A 24,096-nucleotide genomic window follows, 5' to 3' on the forward strand; every position below is an offset into this window, starting at 1 on the left:
ACAGCGCATCCGCGTTACCAGGGATATGAGTTGCGAACAGCAACTTGAGTCGCTGCTGACTCCAAAAGATGGTGGGCGAGTTGTGACATATGACGAGAACGCACGCTGCCTTAGCAGTTTATGTAAGCTACCATCGCGAGCTGTCTGAACGGATCAAGACGTGCTTGCCCTGGATCAGCAGGAGAAACCTCTGCAGGGCAAGGAATACAGCTAGCAACTCTAGGCAGTTGATGTGCCAATGCAGACGGGGCCCTGTCCAGGAGCCAACGGTAGCATGGTCGTTGCACACAATGCCCCAACCCCTGTCGTGTCCAAGGGTTGAAAGTCTGACGGCATGATTGGGTGATTACCACACGGTATGTGCCGTGGTGCCATGCCCATCTCGGGACTCGAGCCTGAAGCCAGTGCTGAAGCGGTCTTGTATGCGGCTGAGGATGCCATATGCCCCAGGAGCCTCTGGAATTTAGAGGAACCGCTGTGCCGGGCTCGAAGAGAGCGAGGCACCTGAGGACTGACTGCGCTCACTCGTTGCCGAGAAAAGAGATGCTCTGAATCAGGATGAGCTTGCTCTTTTCCCAGTTGACCTGAACGCAGGTTAGAATCTGTCTCTGCATGAGCATTTTGAACGGGAGTTTGTACAAAGCCCAGTTGAGAACTCGCAAGTCCAAGATTGGTCACAACCACCACCTTTCTTGGGTACGATGAAGTAAGGGCTCTAGAAACCCTTCTTCATCTCGGCTGGGGATGGGGTCTATCGCATCCTTGAGAAGCAGAGTTGTGATCTCTGCCCGTAAAGTGTTGGCTTTTTCAACATGTATGGAAGTGGAGCGAATACCGCTTAAAAAGGCGGAAGCCGGGCAAAATTAATCTTGTAGCCAAGTCGGATGGTCCTGGGAGCTTTGGGAGCGGCACCCTGACCCGATGTACCAATCGGCAGCCCAGGCAAACATGTGGGCCATTTGCGCGTCAGCCTCAGACTGGGCGAGCTGGCGCGAAGGCGGCAGCACAGTCAAGTCCTCTGTGTCAGATGCCTGGACGCCGATGTCCTCATCCAATTACGGAACTCTGCCATGGTCATGTTCTCGCAGTGAGTACACGAGCCATCCACAAATGCCACCTCAGTGTAATCGCTGCCCAGGCACACGAGGCAGCATCTGTGGCCGTCGGTCTTGGAGAGATATCGACCTCATCCAGGAACTACACAGAGGTGGAAGGGCATCTTTAAAAAGACGCGTCCTGAAAATGACGTGCAACGCCTGCTTGTGTATTCTTTTATGAGTGAAAACAAACTCTTTTAGAGAAATCAAACTCTTTTAGGAGGAAAACACTCTTTTAGACAGAGAAAAGCGCTGTCGAAGTGCCCAGGGGCGTGGACTGCACAGCGTGCAGAGAGAGAGGGAATGCCGCTGGAAATGCGCAACAGGATCCAACAGCAGTGCTTCTTGCCAACAGAGGTGAAACTCAGCTTGCTGCTGCACAGCTGCTCGGCTCCGAAGAAAAAAATCTGACTGACAGACACATGCCTGCTTCCCTTTATCTGTATGCCCGGGGGTGGGACATGAAAAATCTTTCTGCCAATTTCTCATTTTCTCAAGTTCAGAGGTACGCGAGGCTCCCAAGGAAGACCCATTGTGTCACTTCATTCGACACAACATCGAGTGAGTGACAGAAGGGGAACATTTTGTTACCCATGCCAGTCACCCCATATACCAAATAAATGAGTCTTATTTTATAGAATACTTTATTCCTTTTCTTTATTAACAGCACAAAAAATGCATACAAACTAAACTCTATAGTCAAGTAAACTAAAATCAAACTGAATTATTACCAATACAAATTTGCATTCACCATGATTCTTTAAATTACATTCCCCAACATGGAAAATTAATTGGATGCACCTGTAGCAGGGCTATAAATAGATGCACCACAGGTGCATCGTCAGATCTTTTGTCTTCAGATCACTCTGTGTGTGTTGTGCTTCTTGTCTGTCAGAAATTTTTCTCTGTTAGAATAGGAGCTAGAATTGTTAGGCAGTGCGCAGAAAGCTTTCTCTTTCTCTTTAAAAAAAAAAAAAGAATGACTGATAAACAAAGAAAGCAGTTTTTGTGTGTTTGGGGGAAGAGCATGCTGCTCTTGCGTTGGGGCGGGTGCGAGCATTGCGATCTGTTTACAGTCAAAATGCTTTGCACTTGTCTCGCTTACTTCCAAGAGCCAGCGCCCACTCTTTAATTGTGGGGCTCTCGCATAGATCTGGCTGAGGAGTGAGAGATGGGTCCTTCCCTATCGCTCACTCTCTCCTCCGAATCCAGCTGATCATTCTCATAAGTCTGAAGTGCACTTCGGCGCCTCTTCGTTTCACAAGGTGGAAGCCGAACCTCTGAACATTCCACGCACAATAATAAAGCGGCTGAGGAATTACTCGAGGTGTTTACTCAGGCTGTGGCCAGACTACAGTTAGACTGTCCACGCGAACATGAGACCCCCAAATGCTCCAAACTAGAAGACAGATTTCTGTCTGGTGGCCAAAAAAAACAAAAAAGGAACGCTATATCAGTCCCTTTCTTTCTTTGATGACCTCCATGACGAGCTCTCTCATTCATGGAGAAAACCTTATACTTCCCGTGTCTTTGTGCCCTCGACGTCAACATATTCGACTATCATGGGTGCCGAGGCACGGGGGTATTCAGTGATGCCACCGGTAGAAGAGACACTTGCGGGTTATCTCTCGACTGGCTCGGCATCATCACTAAAGGACCCACTCTCCCCACAAAGCTGTGCTGCCACGGATCTGTCTCTCCACGCATGTCAGCATGGAGAGAGCCGTCGGCCAACCAGCACCGCCCCGGTCCTTCTAGAAGGCAGGCTCAAAAACAAAGCATGGCAAGTCGTGCTCCCCCTCGTAGAGACTGGGGGCCGGCTCGTCGCCCTCAGCAGCCCCCAAAGCAAGACCTCAGGGCAGTCATTTCAAGGAAGAAAAAACCCTGACTGTCTTGTGCCCAGCCTTGTGGGGGTAGCCCCCCTCGGGTCGGGGCGTGTGAAGCATTCACCTCTACCTTCCCGATACCCCCACGAAACCTCTCCATTCCCGCCCCTCTGATGTTTCGGGAGTTAGAGGTTTCGAGCAAAATGTTGGGTGTTCCATTGCTTCCTGCCTTAGTCCAGGATGCGGAATGCTCGACATCCCCTCAACAGGAATTGTCAAAATTGATACCCATCTCAGAGAACCTATCAGCGTGGAAGCTACCGCCAGGTGTTTCTATGTGGGATCTAAGAACAGTAGAAAAAGGCTACAGAATTCAATTTGATTACCGTCCTCCGTGTTTAAACGGCGTGGTCTCCTCTACTGTGAAACCGGAACAAGCATGTCTACTGTGGAAAGAACTGCAAAATCTCTTAGTCAAATGGGCCATAGAACATGTTCCCCTTCCAGAGAAAGAGGCAGGTTACTACAGTAGATATTTCCTGGTTCCCAAGAAGGGTGGGGGTTTGCATCCGATTTTAGACCTTCGAGTCTTGAATCGCTCAATCAGGATGTTCAAGTTCAAGATGCTAACTAACTAATGCTGACAGTTGTGTCTCAAATCCAACATCACGATTGGTTGGTCACGATGGATCTCATGGATGCATATTTTCATATAGAAATTCTGCCACAACACAGGAAGTTCCTGAGGTTCACTTTCGGGGGCGATGCTTTCCAATATCGGGTTCTTCCATTCGGCCTAGCCCTATCAACCCGCACATTCACGAAATGCATGGATGCAGCACTGGCTCCTTTGCGACTCCGGGGCATCCGCATTTTGAATTATATAGACGACTGGCTGATACTAGCACAGTCACAAGAACTGGCAGTTCAGCACAGGGATAATGGTCTTAGATCATCTGGCTCAAAGCCAGTGGATTTAATCCAAGGGCCGGTCCCCTAAGGCAGATAAGGGTTACGCACTGCACGCTTTGTACCCTTTCTATGTGGTTCAGACCCCGGTTCCTCACTTTGGGTCCCAATCTAGGTGCATCTTGCCGTCGCAAATTGCTAACGACAGACACCTCCCTGACGGACTGGGGTGCGGTCTTAAGTGGTCGTCCAGAATCAAGGGGAATGGGAGGGTCATCAGCTCGATTGGTACATCAACTGCCTCAAGTTGATGGTGGTATTTCTGGCTCTGAAATACTTCCAGTTTTTGAGAGGCTGCCATGTCCTGGTGCGGGTGGACAACACAGCATGAGTCTCTTACATAAACCATCAAGTAGGTCTATGTTCACACCAGCTCAACTGACTGGCATTGCAGATTCTCCTTTGGGCCCAGGGAAAGCTCCTGTCAATCAGAGCAGTTTATGTTCCTGGATGCCTGAATGTGGGAACAGATTTACTGTCCAGACAGAAAATAACGGGGGAGTGGAAACTCCACCCTGAGGTAGTGGAACAAATCTGGGTGAGATTTTACAGAGCAGAAGTGGACCTCTTCGCCTACCAACAGACAGCACAATGTCCCCTCTACTTCTCTCTGAGTCACCCAGCCTCCCTGCACATATATGGCCCAGAATGCGCCTGTATGCGTTTCCTCCAGTTTCTCTGCTCCTGGGAGTCTTGGCCAGAGTTTGCCAGCAAGGGTCTTGCCTCTTACTGATAGCGCCAAGTTGGGGTATGGTTCTCGGAGATGTCTTTCCTCAACTGCTCGCCTTGGGCAATTCCGGAGAGGATGGACCTTCTGTCCCAGGTGACAATATTTAATCCCCGGCCCAAGCTGTGGAACCTTCATGTTTGGCCCCTGAAGGGTACCAACTGAGGGACACAGGGATTTCACCTGAAGTTATTGAGACCATTCTAAGTGCAAGGGCTCCCTCTACTAGAAGAAGATACGCCAATAAATGGCATGGTGCAGTGCACATAATGCGGATCCAGTTAACTGCCAGATTACTTCAGTTCTGGACTTTCTGCAGGAAGAATTATCAGCAGGCACATTCTCCGCCACTCTCAGGGTTTACGTGGCCGCTCTATTGGCTTGCCACGCCCTGATTGATGGGATGCCATTGGGGAGACATCCTCTGCTCGCTCGCTTCGTTCGTGGAGCAATGCGGTTGAGACCTCCTGCTAGGACCAGGATCCCTTCATGGGACTTAGCAATTGTTACGATACAGATGAAGGCAGACGTGGAGTGATGTTCTAAATGCAGTGTTACTTTATTTGGAATGGTGAAAACTAAACAGACAAAACCAAAACAAAGAAAATACTCGCAATGGGGACATAAACCAAAAACACTGAAAACATACGAGGAGTTTAACAAGTAGGAGAAACATACAAAGACCACGGAGAAAACAGGCATCCACAAACCTCAACAATCGACAGGGGAATGGAGAAACAGCAGGGTTTAAATGCACAAACACAATAATGACTAAACGAGGCACAGGTGAGAACAATGATGGGTGCAGGCAGTGAGGGAGGCCGGGAATTGTGGGAATTGTAGTGCATGACAAATTAACAAGTGAAACACGGGGCAGACAACAGGGAATCGTGACATAACCCCCCCTCAAAGGAGCGGCTTCCAGACGCTCCTCAAAAACAAAAAGGGAATACCCAAAAAAAAAAAGATTGTCCAAGGAGTGGAGGGGTGCAGGCTGTGGCAGCGGGGGCGTGGTCAAGCGCCCGTCCGGGAGAGAGAAGCGGTAAGGGCGCTCACACCTGGGCCAAATTATGACTAACACCTGTCTCTAATTGCAGTAGAGTGAGGAGAGCGGTGAAAAAGCCAGCGGCCGCAGAGCAGAGGGAGCCGACCAGAGCAAGCCAACCCAGTGCGCTTGTGTTATTGTGTGTTGGTTTTTCTATAATTGTTTGTGAGACAGACAACCATTAAAAACCTTACCTTTTCCCTGGAACCTTCGCTTCCTGTCCTCCTTCCCGTGAGGGTTCTACACTGGTGCCGAAACCCGGAAAACCATAATAATGGAACAGAGTCAGCCCCATAGAGTCCTCCCAGCTGGCTGAAGTCCTCCAGTCCCTCAGCGACACTCCACCAGAGCCACCAACAATCCCTGCTTGAGCTCCGCAAGACCAGGATCGCCGCTTTTTTGAAATCATGCGGCTCAAGCAGAGGACCGGCACGCCATCCAGAGCCTCCTCAGCCAGGAGGCCGCTCCAGCCGCAGCCGCGACCCCGACACCCACGCCACATTGCCCCCACCGCGCTACAGAAGATGGGGCCGGCGGATCTACCCAGAGGCCTTCATCGACCTCTTCGAGAGGACGGCGGAGATTTGGGGTGGCCCCAAGACCAGTGGGCAGCCCGGTTAGTCCCTCTCCTGTCCGGGAAGCACAACTCGCGCCCAACAACTGCCGGCAACAAGCCTCCTGGCTTACAACGCACCCGCTAAAAGCCATCCTGCAACGGGTTGGTCGGTCCCCAGAAGAAAGTCGCCAACTCTTCCGGCCTTAAAACTTGAGAAACCGACCGCCCGCTTATGCTCAGCCCAACGGCCCGCGGATGCGCGTCGGAGGTGGCTGCTTGCGCTGGACCGCGGCGCCGAGGAGCTCGTCGACCAGGTGGTACTGGAGCAGTTTGTCCAGCGCTTGCCCCGAAGACGGCCGAAGTGGGTCCAGTGCCACCGCCCGGCGCCGCTGGAGGAAGCCGTCCGCTCGCTGGAGGACCACATGGCGGCGATTCCTAGGGCGGACGAGCCCTCTTTGTCTGTCTCCCCTTCCTCTGTGTCTTCCCCTGTTTTTTTCCCTCCCTCTTCCCTCTCGCCTGCTCTCTCCCCAGGGTCCGCTCCTGCCCCCCGCAGGCGTGGAGCTGCTCAGCGCTCAGCTCCCCGGTCTTGGGAACACCCACCAAGCCCTTCTCCATCCTTCAGCCGCCTCCTCCTCAGGTGGGGGCTCGCCAGCACGCGGTGCGGCCGCAGCGCCTGGGCCGGTCTGCTGGAGGTGCGGAGACCCGACCACTTCCGGATCAGTGTCCGCTGATGGAAATAGGGGCGGTGGTACGGGTCTCCGATGTTCCACAGACTGCCCCCGATCGAAGCTGGAGCCGTATCGGATTCGTAAGAATCTAGGGTACATACCAAGCTTTGTTGGATACCGGCTGTAACCAGACCACCATCCACCAACGCTTGGTTCAACCCGGGCTTTGGGCTCAGCTAAATTGGTGAGGGTAGGTGTGTGCACGGGATATTCACAAATATCCCGTGGTGACTTTGGCGATCAAATTCAGGGAGAAAAGCATAGTGTAGAGGCAGCTGTTAGTCCCCGCCTCACCCATCCGCTAATTCTGGGTACAGATTGGCCAAACTTTAGGAAATTATTGGAGGGAGTTTGCGCGATGGGTCCTGCGTGAAAGTGAAGGGGTGTGTGTTGTGCGAGGCTTTGGCGGGGAGGCGGAGCCAGGGCCGCCCTCTGCTGCTCCGAAAGTGACGGGGAAGGGGCGAGGTGGACGTCCTCCCGGAGTTCCCGGAGGGGACTTCCCTGGAGCAGTCGCGGATGAAACCCTTAAGCACGCTTTTGACCAAGTGAGAGTAATCGATGGTCAACAACTCCGCCGGGTGTCGCCGTCTCATATCCGTGATTTTCGCTGATCAATGATCGCTATACAGGGTGACGAGGACGCTTCAGACAAAGGAAAAAGTAACTCAATTGTTGATTCCACGGAGCCGCCGGAAATGGTTTTCCAGGCGCTCACTATAATCCTATGGCCGGTCACCTAGGGGAACGTAAAAACACTTCTCCGCCTAATAGCCCGCTTCTATTGGCCGGGCATTGGCGTGACGCCCGCAGGTGGTGTGCGGCGCGTCGTGAATGTCAGCTGGTAAACCCACCGCCACCCCAAAAGCGCCATTGCGCCTCTACCATTAATCGAGGTCCCCTTCGAAGAATTGGGATGGACCTCGCCGGGCCATTAGAACGGTCAGCACGCCGGACATCGCCGTGTTAGTCCTAGTGGATTACGCGACGCTGTATCCGGAAGCAGTGCCTCTGAGCAACATCTCCGCGACGCAGTGTTGCAGGGCACTCTTCAAGATAATCTCCCGGTGGGGATCCCGAAAGAGATCCTCACCCACCAGGGCACAACGCTTATGTCACGAAGCACTTCGCTAACTTTACGAGCTCTTGGGCATCAAATCGATTCAAGACTAGCTGCTTACCATCCTCAGACAGATGGCCTAGTGGAACGGTTTAATAAAACGCCAAGAACATGATTCAGTAAATTGCATACCGATGACGCTTAGAAATTGGGATAAGTGGCTAGACCCCTGTTATTTGCAGTACGAGAGGTCCCAGCAAGCCTCCACCGGTTCTCCCCGCTTGAGTTGTTGTACGGACGACGCTCACGCTGGGTCCTCGATGTCATCCGTGAAAATTGGGAGGAGGGACCTTCTAATGCCAAAAATGAAATTCAATACGTTCTTGATCTTCGAAGCAAAGCTCCACACACTGGGGCAATTAACACAAGAGCATTTGCTCCAGGCTCAAGAACGCCAACGCCGGCTGTATGACAGGGGTGCTCAGCTACGGAATTTGCACCGGAGATAAAGTGCTTGTATTACTCCCAACATCGAAGCTCAAAATTACTCGCCAAGTGGCAAGGACCGCTTGAGGTCACACGACCAGTAGGGGATCTCGATTATGAAGTCAAACGCATCGATAGAGGGGCGCTGCCAAATATATCACCTCAACCTCCTGAAATTGTGGAGGGAGGAGGCGCCTCTGTGACGCTGGCCACGGTAGTTCCGAGAGGGCGGAGCTCGGACCGGAGGTAAACAAAAACTACAATCTTAACACTCCGGTCACTTGTGGGGACCAGCTCTCACCGCTGCAGCTCACAGAGGTTTCCGAAGTTACAAAAAGAGTTTGCGGACGTGTTTTCCTCTCCCGGCCGCACTGAACCTCATACAGCACCACATCGAGACCGAGCCGGGCGCTGTGGTGCGCTGTCGCCTTATCGCTAACCCAACATAAAAAGAAAGTCGCTCGGAAGAATTAGATGCAATGCTCGATATGGGCGTAATAGAGGAATCCCACAGTGATTGGTCCAGCCCGGTTGTTCTTGTTCCCAAGAGTGATGGGTCGGTTCGGTTCTGTGTGGATTACAGGAAAGTCAACGCGGTGTCTAAATTTGACGCTGCACTCAATGCCCCGTGTTGATGAACTGCTCGATCGGTTAGGTACTGCTCGATTTTACTCAACCCTGGATTTAACAAAGGGCTATTGGCAGATCCCCTTGACACCAATGTCCCGCGAGAAAACAGCCTTCACCACGCCGCTTGGATTACACCAATTTGTGACGCTTCCTTTCGGTTTGTTCGGGGCCCCAGCCACGCTCCAGCCACTCATGGATCGGATCCTCAGACCGCGATACGCTGCGACGCCGCTGCCTATTTGGATGACATTATCATCTATAGCAATGATTGGCAGCGGCACATGCATCATCTGAGGGCCGCCCTGAGATCGCTGCGACGGGCGGGCTCACGGCAAACCCTAAGAAGTGTGCGGTTGGGCGGTGGAGGTACGGTATCTGGGGTTCCACTTGGGTCATGGCCAGGTGCGCCCCCAAATTGAAAAGACTGCGGCGACATGCGACTTGCCCTAGACCTAAGACCAAAAAGGGGGTGAGACAGTTCCTGGGGCTGGCTGGCTATTACAGAAGATTTGTGCCTAATTATTCGGACGCCACCAGCCCGCTGACTGATCTCACTAAAAGGGGGCTCCAGATCCGTCCAATGGTCGGAGCAGTGTCAACAGGCGCTTACGCAGATTAAAGCTGCACTTTGTGGGGGCCGCTTTACATGCACCTGATTTTTCTCTCCTTTTATTTTGCAGACGGACGCTTCAGACAGAGGGCTGGGGGCCGTACTCGCAGCTGGTGGAGGGGAGGAGCCCGGTGCTGTACATTAGTCGGAAGCTCTCCTTAAGGGAGACTAAGTACAGCACCGCGGAAAAGGAGTGTTTGGCCATCAAGTGGGCGGTCCTCACCCTCCGCTACTACCTGCTGGGGCGGGCCTTCACCCTCTGTTCGGATCATGCCCCACTCCAGTGGCTCCACCGCATGAAGGATACTAACGCCCGGATCACCCGCTGGTATCTCGCCTCCAGCCTTTTAAATTCAAGGTGATCCACAGACCGGGGTGCAGATGGCTGCCGCCGACTTCCTCTCCAGAAATGGGGAGTGGTAGGCAGGTCGGATGACGCCCGCCTGAGTCGGGCGGTGGGGGTATGTGGCAGCGGGGCGTGGTCAAGCGCCCGTCCGGGAGAGAGAAGCGGTAAGGGCGCTCACACCTGGGCCAAATTATGACTAACACCTGTCTCTAATTGCAGTAGAGTGAGGAGAGCGGTGAAAAAGCCAGCGGCCGCAGAGCAGAGGGAGCCGACCAGAGCAAGCCAACCCAGTGCGCTTGTGTTATTGTGTGTTGGTTTTTCTATAATTGTTTGTGAGACAGACAACCATTAAAAACCTTACCTTTTTCCCTGGAACCTTCGTTTCCTGTCCTCCTTCCCGTGAGGGTTCTACACAGGCCAAAGAGGGGACAAGGGGCAAACAGACAGACCAAGGGAGCACAAGGGGCAAACAGACAGACCAAGGGAGCACAAGGGGGCAAACAGACAGTCCAAAGGGGCACAAGACAGGCAGTCCAAGGGGGCACAGAGAGCAGACAGGCAGCCCAAGGAGGCAATGGGGGCAGACAGGCAGTCCAAGGAGGCACAGGGGGAAGACAGGCAGTCCAAGGAGGCACAGGGAGCAAGAAGGCGGTCCAAGGGGGAACAGGGAGCAGACAGGCAGTCCAAGGAGGCACAGGGGGAAGACAGGCAGTCCAAGGTGGCCACAAGAGGACTGGATCAGGTGGCCTGGGAGTTGGCCACAGAGCAAAGACAGGTTCAGGAGGCCTGGGAGGTGGCCTCAGGACCACAGCCATGGGGAACTCCGAGGGCGGAGCCGAGGTGGGCGGAGCAGTGGACTGCTCAGGAGACCACGTAGTAGAAGGCTCCAGAGGCGGAGCTGAGGGAGCCACTGGAGGCGGAGCCGAGGGAGGGTCAGGAGGTGGAACTGAAGAAGGTTCTGGAGGCTCAGGAGGCGGAGGTGAGGGAGGTTCTGGAGGCTCAGGAGGTGGAGCTGAGGGAGGCCCTGGAGGCTCAGGAGGCGGAGCTGTAGGAGGCCCAGGAGACGGAGCCGAGGAAGGCCTAGGAGGCGGAGCTGAGGGAGACTCAGGAGGCGGAGCCATGGAAAGCCCTGGGGGCTCAGGAGGCAGGAGCCGAGGGAGGCTCTGGAGGCTGGGCCGAGGAAGGCGGTGCCGTAGGAGACTTTAGAGGTGGAGACCTGGAAGGCTCTGGAGGCGGAGCCGAGGGAGGCAGATCCATAGGAGACTCGGGAGGCGGAGCCATAGGAGACTCTGGAGGCGGAGGCATAGGAGACTTGGGAGGCGGAGCCGTAGGAGGCTCGGGAGGCGGAGCCCTGGAGGCTCAATAGGCGGAGCCCTGGAAGGCTCGAGAGGTGGAGCACTGGAAGGCTCGAGAGGCTGGAGAGGCGGAGCCCTGGGAGGCTCGAGAGGAGGAGCCCTGGGAGGCTCGAGAGACTCGGGAGGTGGAGCCCTGGAAGGCTCGAGAGACTTGAGAGGCAGAGCCCTGGGAGGCTCGAGAGGAGGAGCCCTGGAAGACTCGGGAGGCGGAGCCCTGGAAAGCTCGAGAGGCTCTAGAGGCGGAGCCCTGGGAGGCTCGAGAGATGGAGCCCAGGGAGGCTCGAGAGACCAGGGAGGCGGAGCCCTGGAAGGCTTGAGAGGCTCGAGAGGTGGAGCCCTGGGAGGCTCGAGAGACTTGAGAGGCGGAGCCCTGGGAGGCTCGAGAGGAGGAGCCCTGGGAGGCTCGAGAGACTTGAGAGGCGGAGTCCTGGAAGAATCGGGATGCGGAGCCCTGGAAGGCTCGAGAGACTCAAGAGGCGGAGCCCTGGGAGGCTCGAGAGACTCGAGAGGCAAAGCCCTGGGAGGCTCGAGAAACTAGAGAGGCGGAGCCCTGGAAGACTCGGGAGGCGGCACCCTAGAAGGCTCGGGAGGCAGAGCCCTGGAAGGCTCGAGATGCGCTGGCTCTTGGACGGTCATGGCTACAGGTGCTGGCTCTGGGACGGTCGAGGCAACAGGTGCTGGCTCTGGGACGGTCGAGGCTACCGGCACTGGCTCTGGGACGGTTGAGGCTACAGGTGCTGGCTCACTGACGTTCGAGGCTACAGGCACTGGCTCACTGACGTTCGAGGCTACAGGCAATGGCTCACTGACGTTCGAGGCTACAGGTGCTGGCTCACTGACGTTCGAGGCTACAGGTGCTGGCTCACTGACGTTCGGGGCTGCAGGCATTGGCTGGTTGGCCGTGGTTGGCGGAGGCTGGAGAGCAGAGGCCTTTCTTCTCCTCCTCCTCTGGGCGGACGAAGTTGGCAGCGCTGGCTCATTGCTTAAGGCAGGCGTGGGTGTTGGCTTGCTGGCAGGTGGAGCAGGCGAAACAGGACCAGCCATGGACGACTGGAGGGTCACCACTGTGGAGGGAGAGGCAGGATCCTCCTCCACTACACCCACAGTGTCAGCAGCGTCTCCTCCACAAAATCGCGAAGCGTCCAGCCGCGCGTCGCCGGTGGCAACTGCTCCTTGAGCGAACCGGCCAGGCCGGCCCGGAAGAACACCACCAGGGAGGAGTCAGGGAAGTCGGTGGCACTCGCTATGTCCAGGAAGTCCCTAACGTGACCCTCCACTGGGCGGCTTCCTTGCCTCAAATCTAGGAGGCGGCAGCTTGCCCGAAGAACTGCTAGATCCATTGTGGTCGATTGTTCTGTTACGATACAGATGAAGGCAGACGTGGAGTGAGGATCTAAATGCAGTGTTACTTTATTTGGAACGGTGAAAACTAAACAGACAAAACCAAAACAAAGGAAATACCCGCAATGGGGAAATAAACCAAAAACACGGAAAACATACGAGGAGTTTAACAAGTAGGAGAAACATACAAAGACCACGGAAACAGGCGTCCACAAACATCAACAATCGACAGGGGAATGGAGAAACAGCAGGGTTTAAATGCACAAACACAATAATGACTAAACGAGACACAGGTGAGAACAATGATGGGTGCAGGCAGTGAGGGAGGCCGGGAATTGTGGGAATTGTAGTGCATGACAAATTAACAAGTGAAACACAGGGCAGACAACAGGGAATCGTGACAGCAATAGTCCTTGAGGGTCTGGTTGAGACCTCCTTTGGACCTCTAGAGTCAGTGTCTGATAAACTTCTGACTCTCAAGATGGTTTTTCTTATGGCAATTACTTGGGGATCTACAGGCTCTGTCTGTCTTGCCAGCCTGCTTAGATTTTGCCCCAGGAATAGCTAAAGCAATTTTGCACCCTCATCCTGAGTACCTGCCTAAGGTTCCTTTCTCGACCGTACATCAGGTCACTCTCGAAGCCTTCTGCTCCCCGCCGTTTACAACGCCGGAGCATGAAAGACTTCACGGACTGTGTCCAGTCCGTGCCCTTCAGACTTTTGTCCACTGCACTAGCGTAGTGGTTTAAGTCAGGGCAACTATCTGTTTGCCATGGGGCTGCAAAAAATGGCCGGTCGCCACCAATGAAACTATGTCGCATTGGGTGACGGATGCTATTGCCCTGGCCTACGAAGTGCGTGGTCAAGCTTTGCCAATAGGTATCAGGGCTCACTCTACCAGAGGGGTTGCCTCCTCTAAAGCTTTGGCGAGAGGTGTCCCTCTGCAACATGTTTGCTGGTTCTCTCCGCATACATTCATAAGATTCTATAGTTTGGATGTTCATGCCACTCCGGGCTCTCAAGTCCTTGAGTCAACATCCCAAGCTCATGTCTGAGGCCTATCGTGCTCTTGTGAGCACAACTACACAACCGTAAGGGGTCCGGACACCCACAGTGCGGCGGCATGGGTATTCTTGTTCCCAAAGCTCTAAATCAGCGCAGCATCAAAGTGTAGCTTTTTGATAGGGAACGTCTCTGGTTACTTAAATGTAACCCCTGTTCCCTGATAAAAGCGGAACGAGATGCTGCACTTCATTGCCGCACTGAGGATGCCCCAGGACTGCTCTTCAGACAAAATACCTGACGATGATGTCACCAGCAGAGGCTATAAATTCTAGTCAATTTCATTGACGTGTTGCACACATATTCACAGCTGGTCACTCCTAAAGATGTTCCCAAAGTGCTAAATCAGCGCAGCATCTCGTTCCCCTTTTATCAGGGAACAGGGGTTACATTTAAGTAACCCGAGAAGTTTCGGGTGATCCGATCACATGTGGTCAGCCTTAAATACACTCTACAGGTCTAAACAGGGTCTAAAAAGTTTTGTGATCGGATCACAGAAACCACAAATGATTGTTTTCAAAAACTCATGTGACCAGATCACATTTGAAGTGTAAACGCTAATCCATCCTGTATGCATCCTAGCAGTAGTGAAGTACCACCCCTCACCTGTCAATCAACTGCTGCGCTAAAACAAGAGTTTAAACTGCCGCTTACAAGCGACTTTAAATGGAAATAACCATCCAATTGTAAAAAAAAGTGGGAGCTTCATTGCTTTTATCAACACAGATGAAAAGCTTGAACACCTGAAGCTCATTTAATACAGGTAATCCACTAAAATAAAGGATAATTCTGCTTGACATGTTGCGTTTGTGCTTAGATAAAATTTCAACCACATCTGGGAGAAACAGTTTGTTGTGCTTTATTTGTGTTTACTGACTATGTTGCACTTTATTATCATGCAGTAACACACTGACATAGTGATTGATGTATGTCATCATGAAACAGAGACCCTCCCCTCTAAATCCAAACACAAGTGGTTCCGGGAGATGCATTTACGTGACCAGGTGTAAACCCCTGATCACATGTGATCAAGCTGCCGGAGATGTATGTATTGGGCCTACAAAACTCCTTCCTTAGTTAGACCAAATGCGAGTTTGCATCCGTCTGTTCTGTATTTTAATCGTTTTTATTTGTAAACATGCATCTTTGACTGTCGCGCTGCATTTTGCTTTTTTCAACGCCTGATGCAGGAGTGCCACATTTTTAAGAAGGCTTATCAAATTGAAAGAAAATTTATAAATAAAAACATAAAAATAATTAAATAAATAATTTCTTGAGAAAATTGCATACTGTTGCATTGTTATTTTAGTGTAAAAACACTGAAGGTCTGAGTGGTCCCTTAGTCACCTTACTGATCTCACAGCAAATTATGCCCTTAAAATGAAACCTCTGAAAAGTTTGTTGTGTTCATTTATTATCATTTACACCTCTGTTGTCACAGCCACGGTGTTCCTGGAGTTCTGGAAGAGGAGGAGGGCAGAGTTAACGTATGACTGGGATTTGATTGACTGGGAGGAGGAGGAGGTGAGCTTCCTGTTTCACCTGAAATGGTGATGTTCAATGTAATTGTTTCTTATAAACACAATCAGAAATATCATAATCTTTTGAGACATGGGTCATTCCTACTATATGGTCCCTTTTTGGCTTTGAAACGTTATAAAAATGAAACATTTTATAACTGTTTTTATGTTTCATCATTAAAGGGATGTTAAAGTTTTCATAGGTTTTCATAAGGGATTGCATACATTTTTCATGCAAGTCAAGCTTAACCAGTTAGGTTGGCTGGGTAGACAATAACAGGGTGGACATTCAGTGGGTAAAATTAAGAACTACTTAGTTTGTGAACCATATCTAGCTAACATATTTGTAAATGTATGCTGATCATGTTAACATAAATAATTTTTTTAGCATTGTGGATTTCTAGATCGCACCACAGTGTCATTTTCAGCACATCTCAAATTCTTTATTTTGTTTAGTAGAATTCTGTGCTGGAAATGAACCAGACAGAAATTACATTTGTAACGTTTTTGAAATAAAATGGCCTATTACTTTGTCTTGCTAAGGCTGTATCCTAAATACATACAATCACATAATATTTTCACTCAATTTGACAAAATTACTCAGAAATTAAGCCTAATAAAATTCAACCCTTGCAACTAACGATGATTAATCATTAGCTCTTAACCGACTATTCAGGTTGTGCCCGACTTAAAAGGTTGTAATAACCATGCTTGCTAACAACAAAGAGGACAGAATCGTCTAAATGACATTCAGTGAATTAAAGGGGAAAAATACTTTTTATTAAGTTTAATTCAGTAAAGAAATTCACTGTAAAAAATCCTCTTGTTATCAAGTGTTTTTGTCTTTTTTTCCATTTAAAATTGCCTAAAATCCTTAAACAAGAAAAATTGAAGAAGATATTTAGGCTCATTTTAAGAGGATGTATCTTAAATATACAGTAAGTGTATTTTGTTTATAAATGTATTTTTTCACTTGGTTATACTTCTGCGAGTGCAGTAAAGACAAAATATACTTCAGGATCTGTTCTATAAAAGCAAGTGTAAATATCGTATATGCTGCTTCTCGGGTGAGTGTATCTTATATTCGATATTTTAATATATAAGTATTTTTAATATTATATTCAACATTCTCAGATAATAAATAAGTAAATGTAAATTTTGAGTTTTAGATATTTACACTCACCTAAAGGATTATTAGGAACACCTGTTCAATTTCTCATTAATGCAATTATCTAATCAACCAATCACATGGCAGTTGCTTCAATGCATTTAAGGGTGTGGTCCTGGTCAAGACAATCTCCTGAACTCCAAACTGAAGGTCAGAATGGGAAAGAAAGGTGATTTAAGCAATTTTGAGCGTGGCATGGTTGTTGGTGCCAGACGGGCCGGTCTGAGTATTTCACAATCTGCTCAGTTACTGGGATTTTCACGCACAACCATTTCTAGGGTTTACAAAGAATGGTGTGAAAAGGGAAAAACATCCAGTATGCGGCAGTACTGTGGGCGAAAATGCCTTGTTGATGCTAGAGGTCAGAGGAGAATGGGCCGACTGATTCAAGCTGATAGAAGAGCAACTTTGCCTGAAATAACCACTCGTTACAACCGAGGTATGCAGCAAAGCATTTGTGAAGCCACAACACGCACAACCTTGAGGCGGATGGGCTACAACAGCAGAAGACCCCACCGGGTACCACTCATCTCCACTACAAATAGGAAAAAGAGGCTACAATTTGCAAGAGCTCACCAAAATTGGACAGTTGAAGACTGGAAAAATGTTTCCTGGTCTGATGAGTCTCGATCTCTGTTGAGACATTCAGATGGTAGAGTCAGAATTTGGCATAAATAGAATGAGAACATGGATCCATCATGCCTTGTTACCACTGTGCAGGCTGGTGGTTGTGGTGTAATGGTGTGGGGGATGTTTTCTTGGCACACTTTAGGCCTCTTAGTGCCAATTGGGCATCGTTTAAATGCCACGGCCTACCTAAGCATTGTTTCTGACCATGTCCATCCCTTTATGGCCACCATGTACTCATCCTCTGATGGCTACTTCCAGCAGGATAATGCACCATGTCACAAAGCTCGAATCATTTCAAATTGGTTTCTTGAACATGACAATGAGTTCACTGTACTAAAATGGCCCCCACAGTCACCAGATCTCAACCCAATAGAGCATCTTTGGGATGTGGTGGAACGGGAGCTTCGTGCCCTGGATGTGCATCCCACAAATCTCCATCAACTGCAAGATGCTATCCTATCAATATGGGCCAACATTTCTAAAGAATGCTTTCAGCACCTTGTTGAATCAATGCCACGTAGAATTAAGGCAGTTCTGAAGGCGAAAGGGGGTCAAACACAGTATTAGTATGGTGTTCCTAATAATCCTTTAGGTGAGTGTATATTGGAATACAAGCCAAAATAAATCTCTCCCCTTTAGATCAGGACATTCACACAACTCATAGAAGAGGCGCTGACCACACAGTGAAATGCCAGTTTCGGGGTATGTAGTTATTTACATGACCTTCTTATTTGAACTTTAATAAAGCTATAATGCATTAAATATAACTTCATTTAAGATAATGTCGGGGTGTTTCCTTTAAAGATGCTCGACATCAAGTTTTGCACATATTCCACAATTAGAGTGCTTCTGTATCTACTTACTTTGTATTTTTGCATTATAATTCCCTTTTACTTTGTGATGTACATCATCTGAAGCTGTTTGGAAAGTTTAGAGTGCATCTGGACTGGGAGCTGTTTTCTTCCTCTCCTCAGTCATGTGTGAGCTGCAGTGCTGCTCATGTGACGTTAAATGAGATCAAACAACTATTCAACAACTAAAATATTTTTTTTTTATTGTCGACATTGTCTATAATGTCGGCTAATCGTTTCAGCCCTACATGGGACATGTAAATGTCAGAAGTTGAAGAAACACCATTTAAATGTTAAAATGACAAAAAATTTTAACAAGAAGTTACACACAAAAAACCACCAGTATGGAACATGTAAACAGTTTGTATTCATTTTAACAGGCCTATAAAAATTGTAACCAGTTGAAATGAAACATCATAATAAATTCCATAACTTATGCCGAATACCAAAGTGTAGGAATGACCCACTTGTTAAAATGAGCATTTTGTTTGTGAATAATGAAAGTGGTGTGTGGCCAATCTATGTGCTGTTTGTTGTATTTCCTATAGTGTAAATCCAGTGTCATGATGTGTTCTGTGAGTGTGCCTCTTATCATATCATGTTGTGTTGTGCATGCTGCACTCTCCATGTGAATATAATTCATGAATCGTGACATCTCAGCATGTACAGAGTATTTGTGAATTAATTGGATGTCTTCAGAATGGTTTGTGTGAGTGTGTGTGTGTGATGCATATGTAGGGAACATCCCCAAATCCTCCAGAAATCAAAGTTTTCAGAAATGGCTGATATGTCGCTGTACGTCTGGTGTTTGCATTCTTCGCCATGTACAATTCTGCTGTTGCTGGTTTCTGTATAACAGTGCTTCTCAAACTGGGGCACACGAAGTGCCCCGGATATACGACACATCTCACGTGACTCAAAATTGTCATATTCTTTTCTTTTTTCTTTTTTCAAATTTCTAATCAGTTTACAATGTTAAATAGATACCCTCAAAATGTTATTTTTGTCATCATTTGCTTACCCCCATGGTGTTCCAAATCCAAATGTCTTTCAGTAAAAGAACAGAAAAGTTAAAAAAGGGACAGTTCACCCAAAAATGAAAATTCGTTTTTTACTCTATTCACACGATCATTTACAAGTGTTTACAAGCTTTATTATGTTAATTCCTGCAAACATCACTGGTGTGATAATACCAGAAGTTCTCACACTGGCTTCAAATGTGCTGTGATGGTTAATTGTGGGAAGATCGTGGCACATCTCAAAGTTCGTAATATAAATGTTCCCTATCAAAAAGCTACACTTTGATGCTGTGCTGATTTAACGCTTTGGGAACAACTTTTGGAGTGACCAGCTGTGAATATGTGTGCAACACATCAATGAAATTGATTACAATTTACAGCCTCTGCTGGTGATATCATCAGGATGCACCTGTAGCAGGGCTACAAATAGATGCGTCACAGGTGCATCGTCAGGTCTTTTGTCTTCAGACCAATCTGTGTGTGTGTGTTGTGCTTCTCAAGCTGTCAGAACGTTCTTTTCCTCTGTTAGGAGTTAGAATTTGTTAGGCAGTGCGCAGAAAACCTTTTCTCCTTTCCAAGAATGAGTGTGAAGCAAAGCAAGCAGTGTGTGTTCCCGTGTTTATGCTCTATGGCTATAACGGACACACACCAATTTTGTTTTGTGTGTTTGGGGGAAGAGCATGCTACTCTTGCATTGGGGCGGGTGCGAGCATTGCGATCTGTTTACAGTCAAAATGCTTTGCACTCGTCTCGCTTACTTCCAAGAGCTCTTTCATCGTGGGGCTCTCACATGGATCTGTCTGAGGAGCGAGAGATGTGTCCGTCCCTATCGCTCGCTCTCTCCCCAGATCCAGCTTGTCCTTCTCATGAGTCTGAAGCACGATTTGGTGCCTCTTCGGTTCACAAGGGGGACGCTGAATCTCTTGAGTCTGCAGACTTTGAGCTACCCACCTCTAAACATGCCATGCATAATAATAAAGTGGCTGAGGAATTACTTGAGGTGGTTACTCGGGCTGGGGCCAGGCTACAGTTAGACTGTAACATCACAAGCTCAAGACATTTCGCGTTCTTGTGACCACAACTACACAACCGTTACTTAACTGTAACCCCTGTTTCCTGATAAAAGTGAGATGCTGCACTTCATTGCTGCACTGAGGATGCCCCAGGACTGCTCTTCAGACAAAATACCTGACGATGCACCTGTGATGCATCTAATTATAGCCCTGCTACAGGTGCATCCTGTTGATGTCACCAGCAGTGGATATAAATTCTAGTCAATTTCATTGACGTGTTGCACACATATTCCCAGCTGGTCACTCCTAAAGAAGTTCCCAAAGTGCTAAATGAGCACAGCATCTCGTTCCGCTTTTATCAGGGAACAGGGGTTACATTTAAGTAACCCAAGACTTTCTACGTCCTCCTGTCTTTCTGAGTTCGTTCTTTTAAGGTGGCTTGGCAAGACTGGTCTTCATAAGACTGCAAGTGGGTTCTCTGCATTCTTTGCATTGAGAAACAGCCTATGTTTTCAGAAGCAATATGGCAGGTATGGGTGAGAAACAGATCAATATTTAAGCCCTTTTTTACTATAAATCTCCACTTTCACATTCTTCTGTTTTTGGCGTGTAACAGGTAAGGATAGGCAAGGAGGAGGCGGGAACCAGTGAAACAATTCAAAGATGGCAAAGGTGGAAGCTGGGACCGGCTCAACAAACACATAGACATTTAATAAACACTTTTCAGTGTGAACAAAAAAATTAAAAATACGCACTACTTTTCATCCAGCTACGTATGAACATAAAGACACACTCCCACAAACAGGCTTCGTACATCTCTCACTCTCTCTCTGCTGCTGTCTCCTTTCCTTAAATACTCCTGCCGCCCCTCACTGGAAAGCGAGAAACAGTGTGGCAGACACGTGGAACTCATTCACCTCTTATTCGGTCCAGCCCTGCTCGCCACATGGCGATTCACATTTTTCATGCATATCGCCACCTACTGGGAATGGAGACGTTATAGTTAAAAAGAACTTAAATATTGATCTGTTTCTCACCCACACCTATCATTTAGTTTCTGAAGGCATGTATTTAACAACTGGAGCCGTATGGAATAATTTTATGCTGTCTTCATGTGCTTTCTGAACCTTCAAATTTCTGTCCTTCTGTCCTAAAAATGATCCTTTTAATATAACTTTGTGTATCTAATTATTAGATTTATGTGTAGCCCATGATTGTCCGATTTAATCAGCCACAATACTCTGTAAAGTTTGAGAACTGCTGTTGTATACAATCCTACTACTGTAGTTGACTGTCATATTGCTGAATGTACCTTAAACAAATGCTTATATGCATAGTCAATAGATGTGTATCATGTTGAGGCAACTGAAGTGGCCACTGAAGTGATTATGTGATCAACCTCTAGAGTGACATCATCACTGGTCTTCATGCCGAGCCACAGCAGATGATGGTGCTGAACATCTGTGTGTGATGAGATACATTTTTGAAAATGTGAAAAGATCTTAAAAGCAAATATATATAAAGTAATTATGTGTTTTTTAAAGGAGGAACTACGGCCACAGTTTGAAGCCAAATATTCCCGTAAGGAGCGAGTGAACCCCGTCTCAGGAAAAGCAGAGCCCTTCCAACCCTTCACAGATAAACTCAGCCGACTCATGGTGTCTGTTTCTGGTATCTTCTTCATGGTATGTGTCGCACCATAATAGAACACCATAACAAATTTCATAAAAGTAGTCCATACAACTAGTGCTCATTTTCTGAAGACATACAATAGCTTTGTATTAAGAACAGCGCAAAGCCCACTCCATCACCCTCGTATATCCGGCCCTGGTTTGCTTACTTTGACAAAACTGAACTATCATTGGCAGTAAAACTGTCTCCCTCTGGTGGACTTTTTGTACAAGAGCCGTGCTTTTGCTCTCTTTTCATGTTCTCAAAGGCTATTATAATAATTTGCTAAGTTCTGTAGAGGAAAATTCCTGAACATTACAAAATAATAGCAATCATAACAAATATTTCCATAAGTTTGACCTTATTTTCCTGTTATTCCTAGCATCTCTTGTTGTCTTTGTTCCAGATCTCTCTAGTTCTTACCGCTGTGTTTGCTGTAGTGGTTTTCCGGCTCATCGCAATGGAAAGGTTTGCCTCATTTCAGTGGGAGTTTGTGAAGAAAAACTGGCAGTTTGCCACCTCAGGCACTGGAGTCTGCATCAACTTTATGATCATCATGTCTCTCAATGTGGTTAGTGACTTTTCTCCAGTCCCAAAAGCCTCTTCACACTAAAAGCAATATGATAAATAATTGTCCCCCATTAAAAATCGTAAAACATTTTTTGCACCAAAATACACAGAGAGTGAAAACAAATGTCCAGGCTCTGTGAAAAATATGTGTATGAAAATTGTAAATATCATGCATCATATATATACTGTATATACACTGATGAGCCAAAACATTATTACAACCTGCCTAATATGGTGTTGGTGCCACCAAAATAGTTCCGACCCTCTGAGGCATGGACTGTTCAAGACCCCTGAAGGTGTCCTGTGGTATCTGGCACCAAAACATTAGCAGCAGATCCTTTAAGTCCTGTAGGTTGTGAGGTGAGGCCACTGTGGATCAGACTTGTTGGTCCAGCACATCCCACAAATGCTCAGACAGATTGAGATCTGGGGAATTTAGAAGCCAAGGCAACACCTTGAAGTCTTCATCATGTCCTCAAACCATTCCCGAACATTGTGTGCAGTGTGGCAGGGCAAATTATCCTGCTGAACGAGGCCACTGCCATCAGGGAATAACATTGCCATGAAGGGGTGTAAATGGTCTAAATGACATTTATGTAGGTGGCACATTTCCCAGAGCATCACAATCCCTCCTCCGGCTTGTCGTCTTCCCACAGTGCATCCTGGTGCCATCCACGGCCTTCCACGTGATATAAAAGAAAACGGGACTCATCGGACCAGATGACTTTCTTCCATTGCTCCAAGGTCCAGTGTGCCCATTGTAGGTGCTTTCGATGATGGACAGGGGTCATCATGGGAATTCTGACCACTCTATGGCTACATAGCCCCATACGTAGCAGAGTGCGATACACTGTGTGTTGTGACACATTCCTCCCGTAACCATCATTACAATTTTCTGTGAATTGTGCCACAGTAGAACTTCTTTCTGATTAGACCTTTGTTGCCCTTGTGCATCCATGAGCCTTGGGCACTCAACACCCCGTCATCAGTTTGTCCCTCCTCAGACCACTGTCGGTAGGTACTCACCACTGCTGACCGAGAGCACCCCACAAGCCTTGCTGTGTCATCTGGCCATAACAATTTGGCCCATGTCAAAGTCACTCAGGTCTATACTCCTGCGCATTCAACATGTTGACATTGAGAACTGATTGTCTGCTTACCATCTAACCTACCCAGACCTTGACATGTGGCTTTGTTAGGAGATGATCCACGTTATTCACTTCACCTGTGAGTGGTCATAATGTTTTGGTTCATCAATGTATATACTGTATATAAAGGGTTGACAAGATACCAAAAATTCTGAATTCATTACTCTGTATCAATGCCAATGAAATTTCATGACTTACAAAAATATCCACTAATCTTTGGATATATATATACTATATAAGAAATGCTTATGGAAACAGCATACTCGCAAATAGCCTAGCTAAAAGTACAGCAAATAATGAATGTGTAGTTATAGGTTCATTTTCAGAGCACCTGTTGTTCATGGCAATGGAACATATTTTTGTGGTGTAGTCTATAAAACTTGATGTTTCAGTTTCTCAGATTCTTCTGTAGTGGCACTCAGTGAATTTTCTTTTCCCCAACAGGTCTATGAGAAAGTGGCCTACTTACTTACAAATCTGGGTGAGTATAGATCCAGTCAACAGACAACTGATTAAGGATGAAAAATTCTAGTCTTCTAGCTGTGAGAAACTTTTCACATTCCTGAATGACAGTTAGACTCAGAGTTAGAGACCATAGAAGAGCCTGCAGTGCTGTAAACTCTATCGTTCTGGTATGGCTGAAGTTTGAAAGTTTTCTCTCTTGTGGTTTA

At 48.2% G+C, this 24,096-nt stretch overlaps 1 protein-coding gene across 2 annotated transcripts in view; it reads left to right on the plus strand.

Moving 5' to 3' along the window:
* The window catches only part of LOC127638653 (anoctamin-3-like), a 208,802-nt gene that overhangs the window by 160,234 nt on the left and 24,472 nt on the right, over positions 1-24,096 (plus strand). For both annotated transcript variants that reach the window (XR_007969884.1, XM_052120275.1), the window contains exons 14-17: positions 15,277-15,359; positions 21,581-21,721; positions 22,114-22,278; positions 23,870-23,906. Coding sequence is in view for 1 of the 2 variants with exons in the window: in XM_052120275.1 (XP_051976235.1) it covers positions 15,277-15,359; positions 21,581-21,721; positions 22,114-22,278; positions 23,870-23,906 (426 nt within the window). In the remaining variant the exon portion in view is untranslated. The remainder of the gene's footprint in view (positions 1-15,276; positions 15,360-21,580; positions 21,722-22,113; positions 22,279-23,869; positions 23,907-24,096) is intronic.

Source organism: Xyrauchen texanus, chromosome 46 (assembly GCF_025860055.1).
Source record: "Xyrauchen texanus isolate HMW12.3.18 chromosome 46, RBS_HiC_50CHRs, whole genome shotgun sequence".
NCBI classification, from domain to species: Eukaryota; Metazoa; Chordata; class Actinopteri; order Cypriniformes; family Catostomidae; genus Xyrauchen; species Xyrauchen texanus.